Genomic DNA, 15,479 nt, shown 5'->3' on the forward strand with positions numbered 1-15,479 from the left:
GGCTTCTGAAAACCATATTCATCAAGGGTTTCATAATCCATTTTCATAGCTCATTGCCAGAGCCTCTCTACAAAATAAAAAGTCAAACTTATCTTGAACTTTCCTACCTATCTACCTGACACACACACACACACACATACACACACACACACATTTCTGTTCATTTGCATTAACAAGAAACAATACAGTGTTGCTCAGGAAGGTTAGGCTGACATTAACAAAGGTCTGATAGAGTAAGAAGATAATTTTTCAGTATTTTACCATTCCCCAATTACCACTGAGACTTCCTCCAGAGGCTGAGATAGGTTTGCCTGGACTGTTATCTTTTATGTGCCAGATTTTTGTCCTGTTTGATATTCCTGATGTCCTTCTGGCAGGTTTAAAGATTATCAAGACCTGTTCCCACCTCGCCCTGAGGAGGTGGAAGTGCAAAGTGAAGTACAAATTTCGTCTAGGAAGCCCTCAAAGATAGTGTCAACTTACCTACAGGAATCCCAGGTTAGTAAAGAAGAAAGTGAAACAAGACATTAGAGACAAGAAAACCATCGTCTTGGGGATAGGTTTTTAAATCCCCATTTTGCAAAGGAGGAATCTGAAACTCAAATTATTATACTAGGAATTTAAGAAGTCCCTCTCTTCTCTACCTGTGATTAGAATCAACTGAGTAATAGGTACCGGGGTTGGACACACGGAGTTCTTCTAGTTGAAAGTTAGTGTGGAGGACATGGACTGGCAATGAAGCAAAGTGGTTTTGCTGGTCCTCTGCACCCAAATTAAACTTACAAACCCAGTCACTGGTCTAACGGAACAACTTGGACCTCCACTTACCAGGGTGAGCCTCTTACTGTACAACAAAAGGTGAGCTTGAAACAGGTGTCTTGCAGACAAACAAACCAGAGAGAGAATGCAAAGTACTGAGAACACCATTTTCTTCTTTCAAACTATCTAGCTCATCCTTTGTCCTGTGGGAGGACAGAAAAAAAGGAAGAAAGAGGAGACAGGAATGTTACTCAGGAAAATCTCTATACGGTTCGAGAACAACAACAACAACAACAAAAAATACATGCCCCCTTAGAGAATCACTTGCTCACTGTGTTTTAGAGTTCGTCAGTATCAGAAAAATTTTAGCCCAGCTTGATCTGACTCCAAAGATCATTCTAAGATATCTCAGAAAATAATGCCTAAGTCCATTGATCCAATACTCAGGGATGAAAATGTGTTACTCTTCCTTTTCTCCTCTGTATTTCCTCCATATATGAATAAACTCCATGTCAGGGCACCATGAATGGTCCTATGGACTACTAAAAAGAATACTGTACCCAGAACCAGTGCACTTGGTTTAATTTCAGATCTTCCAGTTCTTAGAAAATAAGATAAAAGGAAACCAACATGTACTTAATACCTACTCTTTGTCAAGCATTGCATTGGGGTTTACATATAACCACTAAGTCTCACTGCAACCCTGAAGGGCTATTGTTTCTAGCTTACACACGGAGACATGGAGACATAGGTTAAGTAACCTGACCCAGATTACACAATTCGGTTCTGAGAAGCTGAGCTCCAGACTCAAACTTTTTGATCCCAAATTCAGTGCTTTTTATACTTCACTGCTTTCTGTCTAAAGCCATGCTTATGTTGTTTCCCTCTCTGTAGACTGAGATAACTGAACTAGTTAATCAACAAGAGTCTTTCTGGCTCTAAGTATCAATTTCTTGAAGGACAAATAAAATGTACAGTGGTTCCTAGGTACCTATTAAAAAACAGATGAAGAAACTTATGAAATTCATGTGCGTGCATGTGTGTGTGTGTATGTAGGTGTATGAGTGGGTGCAAATAATTATGTATATATTTTTAAACACTTAGAAATGGTTTTGCTCGTTTCCTTATTCCTTCAGTGTTTCCAAATTTGCCTGAGCCTTTGGTTCTTTATTTCTGTCCTCTTTTCTTCCAGTTTTTAGCTCTCATGCTCCCTCTCCCAATCACAGCATCTCACATCTTCACTGTTGAAAGGCTGTGGTAGAAGGAGCATGGGCAAATGGCTCCAGTCTGTTGAAGCTGGAATCTTTCACCCACCAGCTACTTAATTACGGGTAGATTATACAATCTCTCTAACCTGAGTTTCCTCACCTTTAAATTGGAGGTGGAAATTATTCCTTTATGGAGGTGTTGTGAAGATTAAATGTAATGAATGCCGTTTTGGCACACAGTAGACTCTCAGTGAACAGCAACTGTACTAATGAACATGTTATACTCCTCCTTCTTTCCCCAGAAGAAAGGCTGGCTGAGAATGATCAGCTTTATCAGGAGCTTTTGCAAGTACCGCAGATTTATGTTGAATCCTAATAAGCGCCAGGAATTTGAAGACTATCTTCACCAGGAAATGCAAAATAGCAAGGAAAGTAAGTCATTTCTGTATTTACCCCCACTCCCTGTTGATATTTTAGCCATGAGGGTCAGCCCGCATAAAAAGCTTATTGCTTTGTGTCATGCCTGTGGCAGCCTGGAGTCTAGCAAAAAAACCCCAGGTCCTGTGTGCAAAACCAAGCCTAGGCCTGCCTAGAGAGGATGCAAGCCCAGAGGTCTTTGCTTAAGGAACAAGCAAGGGTAGAGAATAATTAACCTAAGGCACTGCAAAATCTCTCATTTTACAAAATAATTTCCTTATGTTTCTGAATTTGCTCTTTAAAAATTATTTTCAAAATTTTTCTGCTTATAAAGTAATACATACTGTTAATAAAGAAAGAGGAAACAACAATTACAGAAATATATAGTATAGAAGTGAAATTCCCTCAAGAGATAACATTGTTAATGCTTGTAAACCTACCTCCTAATTATTTTTCTGTATATGTATCTTAATATTTACTTTTCCCACAAAATTGATCCCACATATTTGATTTGTAATTTGCTTTTTTTTTTTTTTTTCTCACTAATGTATCTTGGACATCATTTTATATCAGTACACATATATCTGACTTGTTTTTGACTGCCATAAAACGTCCATTATATGGATTAATTCAACAGCTTCACTCATTCATTCATTCATTTAACACACTTTTCGAGAATCTGTTATGTGGCAAGCAGTTTGCCAGGTGCTGGAGATACAGTAGTGAACAGTACTGAGCCTGCAGCAGAGGATCTGCCCTGTAGCACCTACAGATTTCAAACAGAAAATACAAGCCACAGATATTGGAGCCGGAGTGCCTGGGTTTGAATCTGCTACTTTCTAGTTGAAGGACTTTGTATCTCTGTTTTCTCATCTGTAGAATGGGAATGAGAATTGTTTCTATTTCACAGGGTTATTAGAACTGTGCTTGGCAATAGTACATGCTGTAAGAGGGTTAGCTAGTGTTACTGCCATTATTATATAATCGTGATGAGTGATCCCAATGATAATTGCAGGGAGATCCTATTAGTCAAGGCACAGGGTCAGAGAAAATGTCTCCCAGAAAATGACATAAAGTTGAGTTTTCAGAAATGACCAAGTTAGGTAGATGGGATGGGAGGAGAGTGATTTCTAGGTATGCACAGAATCATAAAATAAGAAAGAGGACGGTGCAATTCAGAAACTGCAATCAGGCCAGTTGGACTAGAGATTAATGAGATGGGGCAAATGCTTGAGATGAGACTGGAAAGATTGGCAGTGACAAATCATGACTCTTTTGATGACATTTGAGTTGTTCCAACTTTCACTTAAACAATGCTGCAACCATAAAAACCTTAGAAGAAAACCTAGGCAATACCATTCAGGACATATGCATGGGCAAGGACTTCATGTCTAAAACACCAAAAGCAATGGCAACAAAAGCCAAAATTGACAAATGGGATCTAATTAAACTACAGAGCTTCTGCACAGCAAAGAAACTACCATCAGAATGAACAGGCAACCTACAGAATGGGAGAAAATTTTTGCAATCTACTCATCTGACAAAGGGCTAATATCCAGAACCTACAAAGAACTCAAACAAATTTATAAGAAAAAAACAACCCCAACAAAAAGCTGGAAAAAGATATGAATAGACACTTCTCAAAAGAAGACATTTATGCAGCCAACAGACACAAGAAAAAATGCTAATCATCACTCGCCCTCAGAGGAATGCAAATCAAAACCACAATGAGATACCATCTCACACCAGTTAGAATGGCAATCATTAAAAAGTCAGGAAACAACAGGTGCTGGAGAGGATGTGGAGAAACAGGAATACTTTTACACTGTTGGTGGGACTGTAAACTAGTTCAACCATTGTGGAAGACAGTGTGGCGATTCCTCAAGGATCTAGAACTAGAAATACCACTTGACCCAGCCATCCCATTGCTGGGTATATACTCAAAGGATTATAAATCATGCTGCTATAAAGGCACATGCACACATATGTTTATTGCGGCACTATTCACAATAGCAAAGACTTGGAACCAACCCAAATGTCCATCACTGACAGACTGGATTAAGAAAATGTGGCACATATACACCATGGAATACTATGCAGCCATAAAAAAGGATGAGTTTGTGTCCTTTGTAGGGACATGGATGCAGCTGGAAACCATCATTCTCAGCAAACTATCGCAAGAACAGAAAACCAAACACCACATGTTATCACTCATAGGTGGGAATTGAACAATGAGATCACTTGGACACAGGAAGGGGATCATCACACACCGGGTCCTATTGTGAGGGGTGGCAGGGAGGGGGGAGGGATAGCATTAGGAGATATACCTAATGTAAATGACGAGTTAATGGGTGCAGCACACCAACATGGCACATGTATACATATGTAACAAACCTGCACATTGTACACATGTACCCTAGAACATAAAGTATAATAAATAAATAAATAAATAAAATAAAATAATGATTAAAAAATTTTTTAAAAATGCTACAAAACATACATATTTTGCAATTGTGTGCTTCTATGAAACAAATTCCTTAAAATGAGAATGATGGGTAAATGGTTAAAAACAGTTAAATTTTGGCCCTCCGAAAACATTGCACTAATTTAAACTCTTGCCAACCATATAAACTAGTGTCTGGTTTCTCACATTCTCATCAACACAGTGTGTTGCACATTTTTAAAAACTGCCAACCTGGTAAATAAAAAATAATGTGCCTGATAGTCTATTCTTATTTATATTTCTTTAGTAGTTGAGCATCTTTATTGACTGGCCATTTGTATTATTTCTTGAACTGTTTATGCCCTTTGTCTATTTTTCTATTGGTATTTTAATATTATTTATTTTAATTTGAGAAAAGTTTGTATATATCTTTTACGAACTGCTTCACAACCAAATATTTTGGCTTCAATAATAGTTCTAGCAGACCAGGCATGGTGGCTTATGCCTGTAATCTCAGTACTTTGGTAGGCCAAGGTGGGTGGATCACTTGAGGTTGGGAGTTAGAGACCAGCCTAACCAACATGGTGGAACTTCATCTCTACTAAAATACAAAAATTAGCTGGGCGTGGTGGTGTGCACCTGTAATCCCAGCTACTTGGGAGGCTGAGGCAGGAGAATCGCTTGAACCAGGAGGCAGAGTTTGCAGTGAGCTGAGATTGCACCACTGCACTCCAGTCTGGGTGACAGAGTGAGACTCTATCTCAAAAAGAAAAAAAATAGTTCTAGTTCTTTTGTTTCTTCTTTTAAATAAAACCAGCTCAAGCCCTCACACCCCAGAATGGTGGGAAGTCCTGTTTCATCATTCTTTGACTTCCCATTTCCTCAATATTATGTAAGAACCCAAGACCTGTACTTATCCAATTCAATAGGAGGTCTACCAGACTTCCAATTCCCCTTAGATACAGGGAGGAGCTTGTGACACTCAGCCTGCCACTGGTCTAAGGTCTTTTATTTGAAATATAGCATACCTTGAGATCGGTCACTGCACTCCAGCCTGGGCGACAGAGCGAGACTCCGTCTCAAAAAAAAAAAAGAAATATAGCATACTTATAAGTGACTATATGAGCAGCTGAATACCCATCATCCAAGCCAAGAAATAGAAAATGGCGTAACTCAGATGACACCTGGTGCCCCTTTACCCATCACAGGTGCAAACCCTATCTTGAACACAAGCATTTATTTTACTATTGCTTTTTAAAATGTACATGTGTTTTCATACTCTTTCTACAGTTTCCTGCCTCAAACAAACTTTGATTCCCAATGGAACTTCCACTCCATTAATCTTACTGATTTTCTTAGGCCAGAGTGTGTGTGTGTTTAGTATCTGAGAAAACAGAAGCAATCAGAAGAGAAGTTTTCCAGCTTCCCTCCTCTGAATCACCTGGTTAGCCTCCTCTGTATTCACAGGCTCTAGTCACTGAGTAGGCTGCCTGTCCTTGCTCCTAAAGAAGCATCCAGGCCCTCATCTACTCAAGGGCATTCATCCAGTCATTTTTACTTATTCTCCTGCATCATTTTTATTTTCTCTGCTGGATTACTCAGTCGGCACCAAATATGACATAGTACCTCTCAAGCAAAAATTAATAATAATTTCTCCCTGATTCTACATTCCCCTCAAATTATCTGGCACATTTGTCTGTTTCCCTTTTAAACAAAAATCCTCAAGAGTTATGCATTCTTGCTGCTTTGTTTTATTTTCTTCCCATTTATTTTTAAATTACTTTTTAGAATCACTTTTTAAGCTACAATTTTATACAGTAAAATTAACCAATTTTAATTGCACAATTTGAGAATGTAAGTATCTCTGCAGTCATGATATGGAATACTTGCTTCATCACAAGAAATTCATTTATGTGTCTTTTTAATCAACACCCTTCCCCTTCCACTACTACTCTCTGGTCTGGCAACAACTGACCTACTTTCTATTACTACAGTTTAGTCTTTTAAGGAATTTAATATAAATGGAATCAAGCAGTAGTCTTAGTGCATGCATGCAATAGTCTTTTGTGACCAGCGTCTTTTATATAGCGTGATGCTTTTCAGATTTGTCTATGCTATTGCATATATCAGTAGCTCATTCCTTTTTATTGCTGGGTATTATTCCATTGTACCATAGCACAATTTGTTTATGCATTCACCAATTGTTACATATTGAGTTGATTCCACTTTGGGGCTGTTATGAATTACCCTGCTGTAAATATTCAAGTACAAGTATTTGTGTGGATACATGTTATTTCTTTTGGGTAAATATCTGAAAGTAGAAGTGCTGGGTTATGTGGTAAGTGTATGTTAACTTTATAAGGAATTGTCAAGCTGTTTTCCAAAGTGGTTGTACCATTTTTGCATTTTCACCACCGATGTAGGAAAGTTTCAATCGTTCCCCATCCTCACCAACCTTTGATATCATCCGTCTTTTTAATTTTCGCCATTCTAGAGGGTATGTAATGGTATTTTGTTTTCATTTAATTTTTATTTTGTCTAATGACTAATGATGTTGAGTATGTGTTCATGTGCTTGCTTGCCATATTAGTCCATTTTCACACTGCTGATAAAGACATACCCAAGACAGGGAAGAAAAGGAGGTTTTAATGGACTCACAGTTCCATGTGGGTGGGGAGGCCTCACAATCATGGCAGAAGGCAAGGAGGAGCAAGTCACATCTTAAGTGGATGGCAGCAGGCAGACAGGAGCTTGTGTAGGGAAACTCCCCTGTTTTAAAACCATCAAATCTCATGAGACTTATTCACTATCATGAGAACAGCACAGAAAAGACCTGCCCCCATGATTCAAATATCTCCCACCAGGTTCCTCCCACAACACATGGGAATTCAAGATGAGATTTTGTGAAGACATGGTCAAACCATACAATTTGCCATACATGTTGTGCTATTTTTAGTGAAGTGTCTGTCCGTATCTCTTGCCCATTTTTTAAGAACTTTGTTGTCTTATTATTGGGTTATAAGAATTCTTTACATAATCTGGGAATATTTTTGATGGATATATTTTGAAAATATTTTCTCTCAGTTGATGGCTTGCTTTTTCACTTTTAAGTAGTGTCTTTTGAAGATCCAAAATCTGAAATCCTCCAAAATCCAAAACTTTTTGAGTACTGATATGACACCACAAATGGAAAATTTCACACCTAACCTCATGTAACAGGTTGCAGTCAAAATGCAGGGAGGGGTGCAATACACAATTTATTCAGTGTCCCCAAGGAAAAAAATAAAATTACCTTAAGGCTATATATATAAGGAGTATACAAACATAAATAAATTTCGTGTTTAGATTTGGGTTCCATGCCAAAAATGTCTCGTTGTGTATATGCAGATATTCCAAAACTCCAAAATCTGAAACACTTCTGGTCCCAAGTATTTCAGATAAAGGATAAGAACCTTAAAATAGGTTTCCAGACATTGTAAATTTTATCTTTTTAGGTGTTGGATATTTTCGTCTTCCTATAAAATATGCCTAAACTTTGTTCAGGGATGCAGTTAAGTTACTCGAAAATAGTTTTATTCTTTTGTATCTTCCTTTAATCATTGATTAAGTGAATCCAGAGCCATGTTATTTGTATGGCTATTCTCCACTACTGAGGTAAAACTTTCCTGAGTATTCTACTAAATTCCTCATAAATTATGAGTTTTTCTAGTCTCCCGGTGGAAACAGGCACTATGTCTGCTTCTGTGTGAGCACCAAGGACCGTTCTTTAATGCTTTCAGATCCCCCTACGCTCAAGCTTTGGGTAATTTCCTCATATCTTGAGCTGGTCAGCACTCTGCTGAGTACTTGAGGGAACCTCCACAGATTTCCAGGTTCTCCCTCTCCTCTTTGAACTCTGTCTTGTAAACTCTAGCCACATTGGTCTCACTGGACTCTCAGGTCCATCTCCTCAATTCAGAGAGTCCACCGAACTTGATCTGGGTTTTCCCTCCCTGACTGTGGAATGGATCCTATCTCAAGGTGGTAACGTGGGGCAAAAGTAGGGCTCACTCATTTTTCCCAAATCTTAGTGATCACTGTCCTTAATTCTCTGATAGTCAGTGTCTTAAAAACTGTTCCACTATATTTCGTCTGATTTTTAAAAATCGTTTCTGGAGGGAGGATAAATCTGGTCCTTGGCACTCTACCTTGAACAAAAGTGGACATTCCGATAAAAAAGTTTCATCAGGCTGGGAGTGGTAGCTCAAGCCTGTAATCCTAGTACTTTGGAGGCCAAGGTGGGTGTATCACCAGAGGTCAGGAGTTCGAGACCAGCCTGACCAATATGGTGACACCCCATCTCTACTAACAATACAAAAATTAGCCAGGTGTGGTGGCACATGCCTGTAATCCCAGCTACTCAGGAGGCTGAGACAGGAGAATTGCTTGAACCCTGGAAGTGGAGCTTGCAGTGAGCTGAGATCCCACCACTGCACTCCAGCCTAGACAACGGAGTGAGACTCCCTCAAAAAAAAAAAAAAAAATTCAGCAGATTAGTAACAGTAGCCAAGTTAGAATCATCATCCTGACTATAATGTAGGGAATATACTACACAAAAGCAAAATTAAGTGTAGGAAGCACAGTCAGGGCTGGAACTAGGGTAAGGCAAGGGAGGCATATAATACACAAAAATTAAGGAGGCACTGACCGTCAGGCTCATGCAGATGCCAACCCCGCACTTGTAACACATTGATAGTGAATGCTTCCTTAAACTGTGTCCTAGGCACCTACCTGACCTTAGCAGGTCAGGGCCCTAGTCCTGACCCTGAGAACACTTACGCGGCTTTTGGAACAAGTGAAAGATGATGATTCTTTAAACAAATGTCCCTGCAAGAAAGACCAATAGTAGATACACTTGAAATATATTTAGAAAGTAGAATCAACAATATTTGGTGACTAATTGGATGTGGAAAGAGGAAGAAGTCAAATATGATTCCCAGGTAATAGGGAGCTGGAGCCTCTCATACTGGCTGGTAAGAGCCAGCTGTTAAATATCCTGACATTTTGTGAGCTACTGAACAAATCGTCAGTAGCTAAAAATCTATTACAGTGAGAATATTTACTATCTAAATCAGCGAATAATACAAATTAAGTCTCCCCCTCTACTGCCAGAGCCAGTTTACAAGCATCCGATGGCTTACAGGTTTATTGGGTGAATTTATCACCCTCTTTTCCTAGAATCCCTAACCATCATATCAGTTTCCACTGTTATCTAGACATTTTTTTCCCTTCAAACTCAAGTCTAAGAGAGAAAGATTGAAAGATAGTAGGAGAGAGATCTTATGTCTTATTCAGTATAGTAACCCTATAGCACAATGTCTGAGACATAACAAGTGCTAGGTATTTATGGACTCTTGTAGTTACCCTCCCATTCTATATACAATACTGCACCAAAAGGGATCCCACCTGCGCCATAGGGAGCACCACACCGACTTCAATAAATCCTGAACAGCACTCCAGAATAAAGGATTTGCAGGCAGAATGGTAAATTCTAGAGCCAGATTAGACATTTTTCTGAAACCCAGCCAGATAATTAACCAGGGTCTATCTGTCAGATCCAGCCCAAACCTGTTCTTTTCTCAGACCTCAATCCCTATGAAGAGATGTCTTTGGATATAATCTAGTCAAGAAACTTTCTAAAGGAAGCATTCTATTTTTCTGACACACAATCCAAATCTTCTAGTGGCTCTTGTGCTCTCCTGTACTTGTTACTCTCTTTTGTACTCTAGCTTTCTACCCTCGGTTTCCTTAATAAACTTCTTTTTTTTTTTTTTTTTGAGACGGAGTCTTGCTCTGTCGCCCAGGCTGGAGTGCAGTGGCCGGATCTCAGCTCACTGCAAGCTCCCCCTCCCGAGTTCACGCCATTCTCCTGCCTCAGCCTCCCGAGTAGCTGGGACTACAGGCGCCCACCACCTCGCCCGGCTAGTTTTTTGTATTTTTTAGTAGAGACGGGGTTTCACCGTGTTAGCCGGGATGGTCTTGATCTCCTGACCTAATGATCTGCCCGTCTCGGCCTCCCAAAGTGCCGGGATTACAGGCTTGAGCCACCGCGCCCGCTAACTTCTTTACTCTTGATATTTTGACTGTTTCTTTGTGCTGCTTTCCTCATTTGCTCCTAAATTACTTCCTGTTAAAACTTGAGTGAGCACCATCAGTGCTACACACTCCATTTGGAAGGTCACATCTGCATGTTTCATTTTCACAGTCTCTGCAGAAACCTTATGGATTAGCGTAACTGTAGTGTGATTCTATTTCTATAAGATAAGCACCCTCAGTGCTCACTTAACTTATGTTTTATGTGTGTTGTCATATTATCTGAGTAGATGGATTTTTCAAGTCCAAGTAAAAGGTTGAGCCCAATGGCAGAAAGTGACTATTTCAGTAGGCCAAAAGGGTAGATCCACAGTCTCCTTTCTTCTTTTTGTTATGCCCAGGTTGAGGATAAGAGTGACTTGATCAAACAAGATTGTAATTCCTTCTTCTTTCTCTCTCAGATTTCACCACACCACACAACACATCGGGACGTTCAGCTCCACCCTCCGCAAGTGTCCGGAGTGCAGACCAAGAGAATGGAGACACAACCCTTGTAAAGCGTCGTATATATGGCCACAGGATTATCACTGTCAACTTTGTGATCAATGATCTATATTTCTTTTCTGAAATGGAGAAGTAAGTTTCCCACCTCTCCTTCTTCTGCCCTGAAAATGATTTTTCATCCTTAGGACTACCCAGCAGAAACTGGCTTGATCTGTTAGAGACACAGTGATTTCAGCCCTGTCCAGTAAGAATCTCTCCTTCTGAAAATCTTACTGTATGCCATCACTCAGTTGATTTCCATCTTTCTATTCTTTGGGTCCTAAAAGCTCTTCAGTATTCCAGAAATTCCCCTGTTAAAATGCAGTTGTTTAGTCCCAGAAAAGGGAAGCATGTTTTTCTCCATTATTTATAAATGTGAGTAAGTCCTATTATGTAACACCATGGGACCAATATTCTTTAGTTAAAGCCAGGAATTACGATAATACAAATTGTGTGTGTGTCTGTATGACAGTAAACAGATATTTTTAAGTTAAGACATATTAGTGTACATTAACTCACCTGTCAAATTTTTTATGTAAAGCCAAAGTCAATCCACAACGGGAGGTCTGTAAATTTTTCTTGTATAGACTATACCCTAAAAGCTGTCTACTAATTATTTTTTTAATTGATACATAATAGATTTACATATTTTGGAGGTGTATGTGATATTTTGATACGTTCATATAATGTGTAAAGATCAAATCAGGATAATTGAGATATCCATCATCTTCTTTATTTTTTCTTTATGCTAGACAGATTCAAATTATTCTCTTCTAGATATTTTGAAATGTACGATAGATGATTATTAACTATAGTCACCCTACTGATCCATGGAACACTAGGTCTTATTTCTTCTATCTAACTGTGTATTTGTACCCCTTGATCAAACTGTCTTCCTTCATCCCCCCACCCCCTACCCTTCCCAGTTTCTGGTAATGACCTGAGATCCACTTTTTTAGCTCCCACTATGAGTGAAAACATGTGATATTTGTCCTTCTGTGTTTGACTTATTTCACTTAACATAATCACCTACAGCTCCACCCATGTTGCTGCAAATGACAGGATTTCGTTCTTTTCTGTGGCTTAATACTATTTTATTGTGTATCTGTATACACCACATTTTCTTTAATCATTCATCCACTGATGGGCACTTAGGTTGATTCCATATTCTGGCTATTGTGAATAGTGCTACAATAAACATGGGAGTGCAAATATCTCTTCAACATACTCATTTCCTTTCCTTTGGATATATACCCAGTATTAGGATTGCTGGATCACATAGTAGTTCTATGTTTAGCTTTTTGAGGAAGCTCCATACTGTTTTCCACAGTGGCTATACTAATTTACATTGCCGCCAACCAGGTACAAGGTTTCCCCTTTTCACACATGCTCACCAGCATGTGTTATTCCCCGTCTTTTTGATAATAGCCACTTTAACTAGGGTAAGATGATATCTCGTTGTGGTTTTGACTTGCATTTCTCTCATGATTTGTGATCTTAGCAGTTTTTCATATACCTTTTGGGTATATGAAAGACAAAAGAAGACAAGAACGTTTTCTTTTGAGAAATATCTATTCAGATCTTTTGCACATTTAAAAAATCAGATTATTTGGTTTTTTTGTTATTGAGATGTTTGAGCTCCTTATATATTCTGGTTATTAATTTCTTGTCAGATGGATAGTTTGCAAATATTTTCTCCCATTCTGTGGGTTATCTCTTTACTTTGTTGATTGCTTCCTTTGCTGTGCAGAAGCTTTTTAGCTTGATGTGATCCATTTGTGTATTTTCGCTTTGGCTTCCTATGCTTCTTACACAAAAACCTTTACCCAAACCAATGTCCTGCCCTGTTTCCCCAATGTTTTCTTACAATAGTTTCAGAGTTTTAGATTTAAGCCTTTAATACATTTTTATTTGATTTTTGTATATGGTGAGAGATAGGTGTCTTGTTTCATTTTGCTGCATATGGACATTCAGTTTTCCTATCACCATTTATTGAAGAGACGATCCTTTCTCCCATTGTACATTCTTGGTACCTATGTCAAAAGTGCATTGGCTGCAAAGGCATGGATTTATATCTGAATTGTCTCTTCTGTTCCATGGGTCTATGTGTCTGTTTTTAATGCCAGCACCATGCTGGTTTAGTTACTATAGCTTTGTAGTATATTTTGAAGTCAGCTAGAGTGATGCCTCCAGCTTTGTTTTTTTTGTTCAGGATTGCTGTGACTATTCAGGGTCTTTTGTGGTTCCATGTAAATTTTAGGATTGTGTTTTCTATTTCTGTGAAGAATGCCGTTGGTATTTTGATAGGGATTGCACTGAATGTATAAATTTCTTTGGGTAGTGTAGACATCTTTTTTTTTTTTTTTTTTTTTTTTTTGAGACGGAGTCTCGCTCTGTCACCGGGCTGGAGTGCAGTGGCCGGATCTCAGCTCACTGCAAGCTCCGCCTCCCAGGTTTACGCCATTCTCCTGCCTCAGCCTCCCGAGTAGCTGGGACTACAGGCGCCAGCCACCTCGCCCGGCTAGCTTTTTGTATTTTTTTAGTAGAGACGGGGTTTCACCGTGTTAGCCAGGGTGGTCTCAAACTCCTGACCTCGTGATCCGCCCGTCTTGGCCTCCCAAAGTGCTGGGATTACAGGCTTGAGCCACCGCGCCCGGCCTAGTGTAGACATCTTAATAATATTATGTTTTCCAACCCATGAGCATGGAATATACGTCAGTTGTGTGTGTGTGTGTGTGTGTGTGTGTGCCTTCAATTTTTCCATCAGTATTTTCTTGTATATATTTTTCAGTTCTTTGTTTAAGTTAATTCCTAGGTATTTTATGCTCTTTGTAGCTGTTGTCAATGAGATGGCTTTCTTGATTTCTTTTTCAGATTGTTAATTGTTGTTGTATATAAATGCTTCTGATTTTCATATGTTGATTTTGTATTCTGCAACTTTACTGAATGTATGAGTTGTAATAGGCTGTTGGTGAAGTCTTTCAGTTTTTTAAAGATAAGATTATATCAGCTGTGAACAAGGCTAATTTGACTTCTTCCTTTCCAGTTTGGATGCCCTTTATTTCTTTCTCTTGCCTAATTGTTCTGACTAGAACTTCCACCACTATATTGAATAAGAGTAGTGAGAGTGGGCATCCTTGACTTGTTCCAGATCTTATAGGAAAAACTTTCAATTTTTCCCCATTCAGTATGATGTTAGCTGTGGGTTTATCATATATTTGCATTTATTATTTTGAGGTATATTTCGTATATACCCAATTCGTTGAGGGTTTTTATCATAAAGAGATGTTGAATTTTATTGAATGCTTCATCATCTATTGGAATGATCATATGGCTCTTATTCTTGATTCTGTTAATGTGATATATCACATTTATTGATTTGCGTATGTTGAATCATCCTTGTATTCCTGGGATTAATCCCATTAGATGATGGTGAATGATCTTTTTAATGTGTTGTTGAATCTAGTTTCTAGTATTTTGTTGAGGCTTTTTGCATCTGTGTTCATCAGTGATATTGGCCTATAGTTTTCTTTTTCTTTGCTGCATCCTTCTCTGGTTTTGGTGTCGGGTCAATGTTGGCCTTGTAGAATGAGTTTTTAATATTCTCTCCTTTTGTATTTTTTAAGAGTTTGAGTAGAATTAATATTAGTTTTTATTTAAATTTTTGGTAGAATTAATGCCATCAGGTCCTGGCATCTTCTTTGATGGGAAACTTATTATGGCTTCAATCTTATTACTCATTATCTGTTCATTTGAGTTTTCTGTGTCCTCATGATTCAACCTAATAGTTTTTCTGTATCCAAGAATTTATTCATTTCTTCTAGGCTTTCCAATTTGTTGGTGTATAGTTGTACATAATAATCTCTAATGACTATGTCTCTTTTTTGTTTCTGATTTTATTTATTTGGATCTTCTCTCTGCCTTTATCAGTCTAGCTAAAGGCTTAATGATTTTGTTTATATTTTTAAAAAACCAACTTTTTGTTTCATTAATCTTCTGTATTTTTTAGTCTTAATTTCATTTATTTCTGCTCTGAT

At 38.4% G+C, this 15,479-nt stretch overlaps 1 protein-coding gene across 1 annotated transcript in view; it reads left to right on the top strand.

The window, feature by feature from the left end:
* Window positions 1–15,479, top strand: part of RGSL1 (regulator of G protein signaling like 1) — a 109,374-nt gene that overhangs the window by 76,901 nt on the left and 16,994 nt on the right. Inside the window, exons 14-16 of the mRNA XM_033197828.1 lie at window positions 378–498; window positions 2,270–2,399; window positions 11,361–11,535. Of these exons, the coding sequence (XP_033053719.1) occupies window positions 378–498; window positions 2,270–2,399; window positions 11,361–11,535 (426 nt within the window). The remainder of the gene's footprint in view (window positions 1–377; window positions 499–2,269; window positions 2,400–11,360; window positions 11,536–15,479) is intronic.

This window comes from Trachypithecus francoisi, unplaced genomic scaffold (genome assembly GCF_009764315.1).
Source record: "Trachypithecus francoisi isolate TF-2019V2 unplaced genomic scaffold, Tfra_2.0 Lachesis_group5, whole genome shotgun sequence".
Taxonomy (NCBI): Eukaryota; Metazoa; Chordata; class Mammalia; order Primates; family Cercopithecidae; genus Trachypithecus; species Trachypithecus francoisi.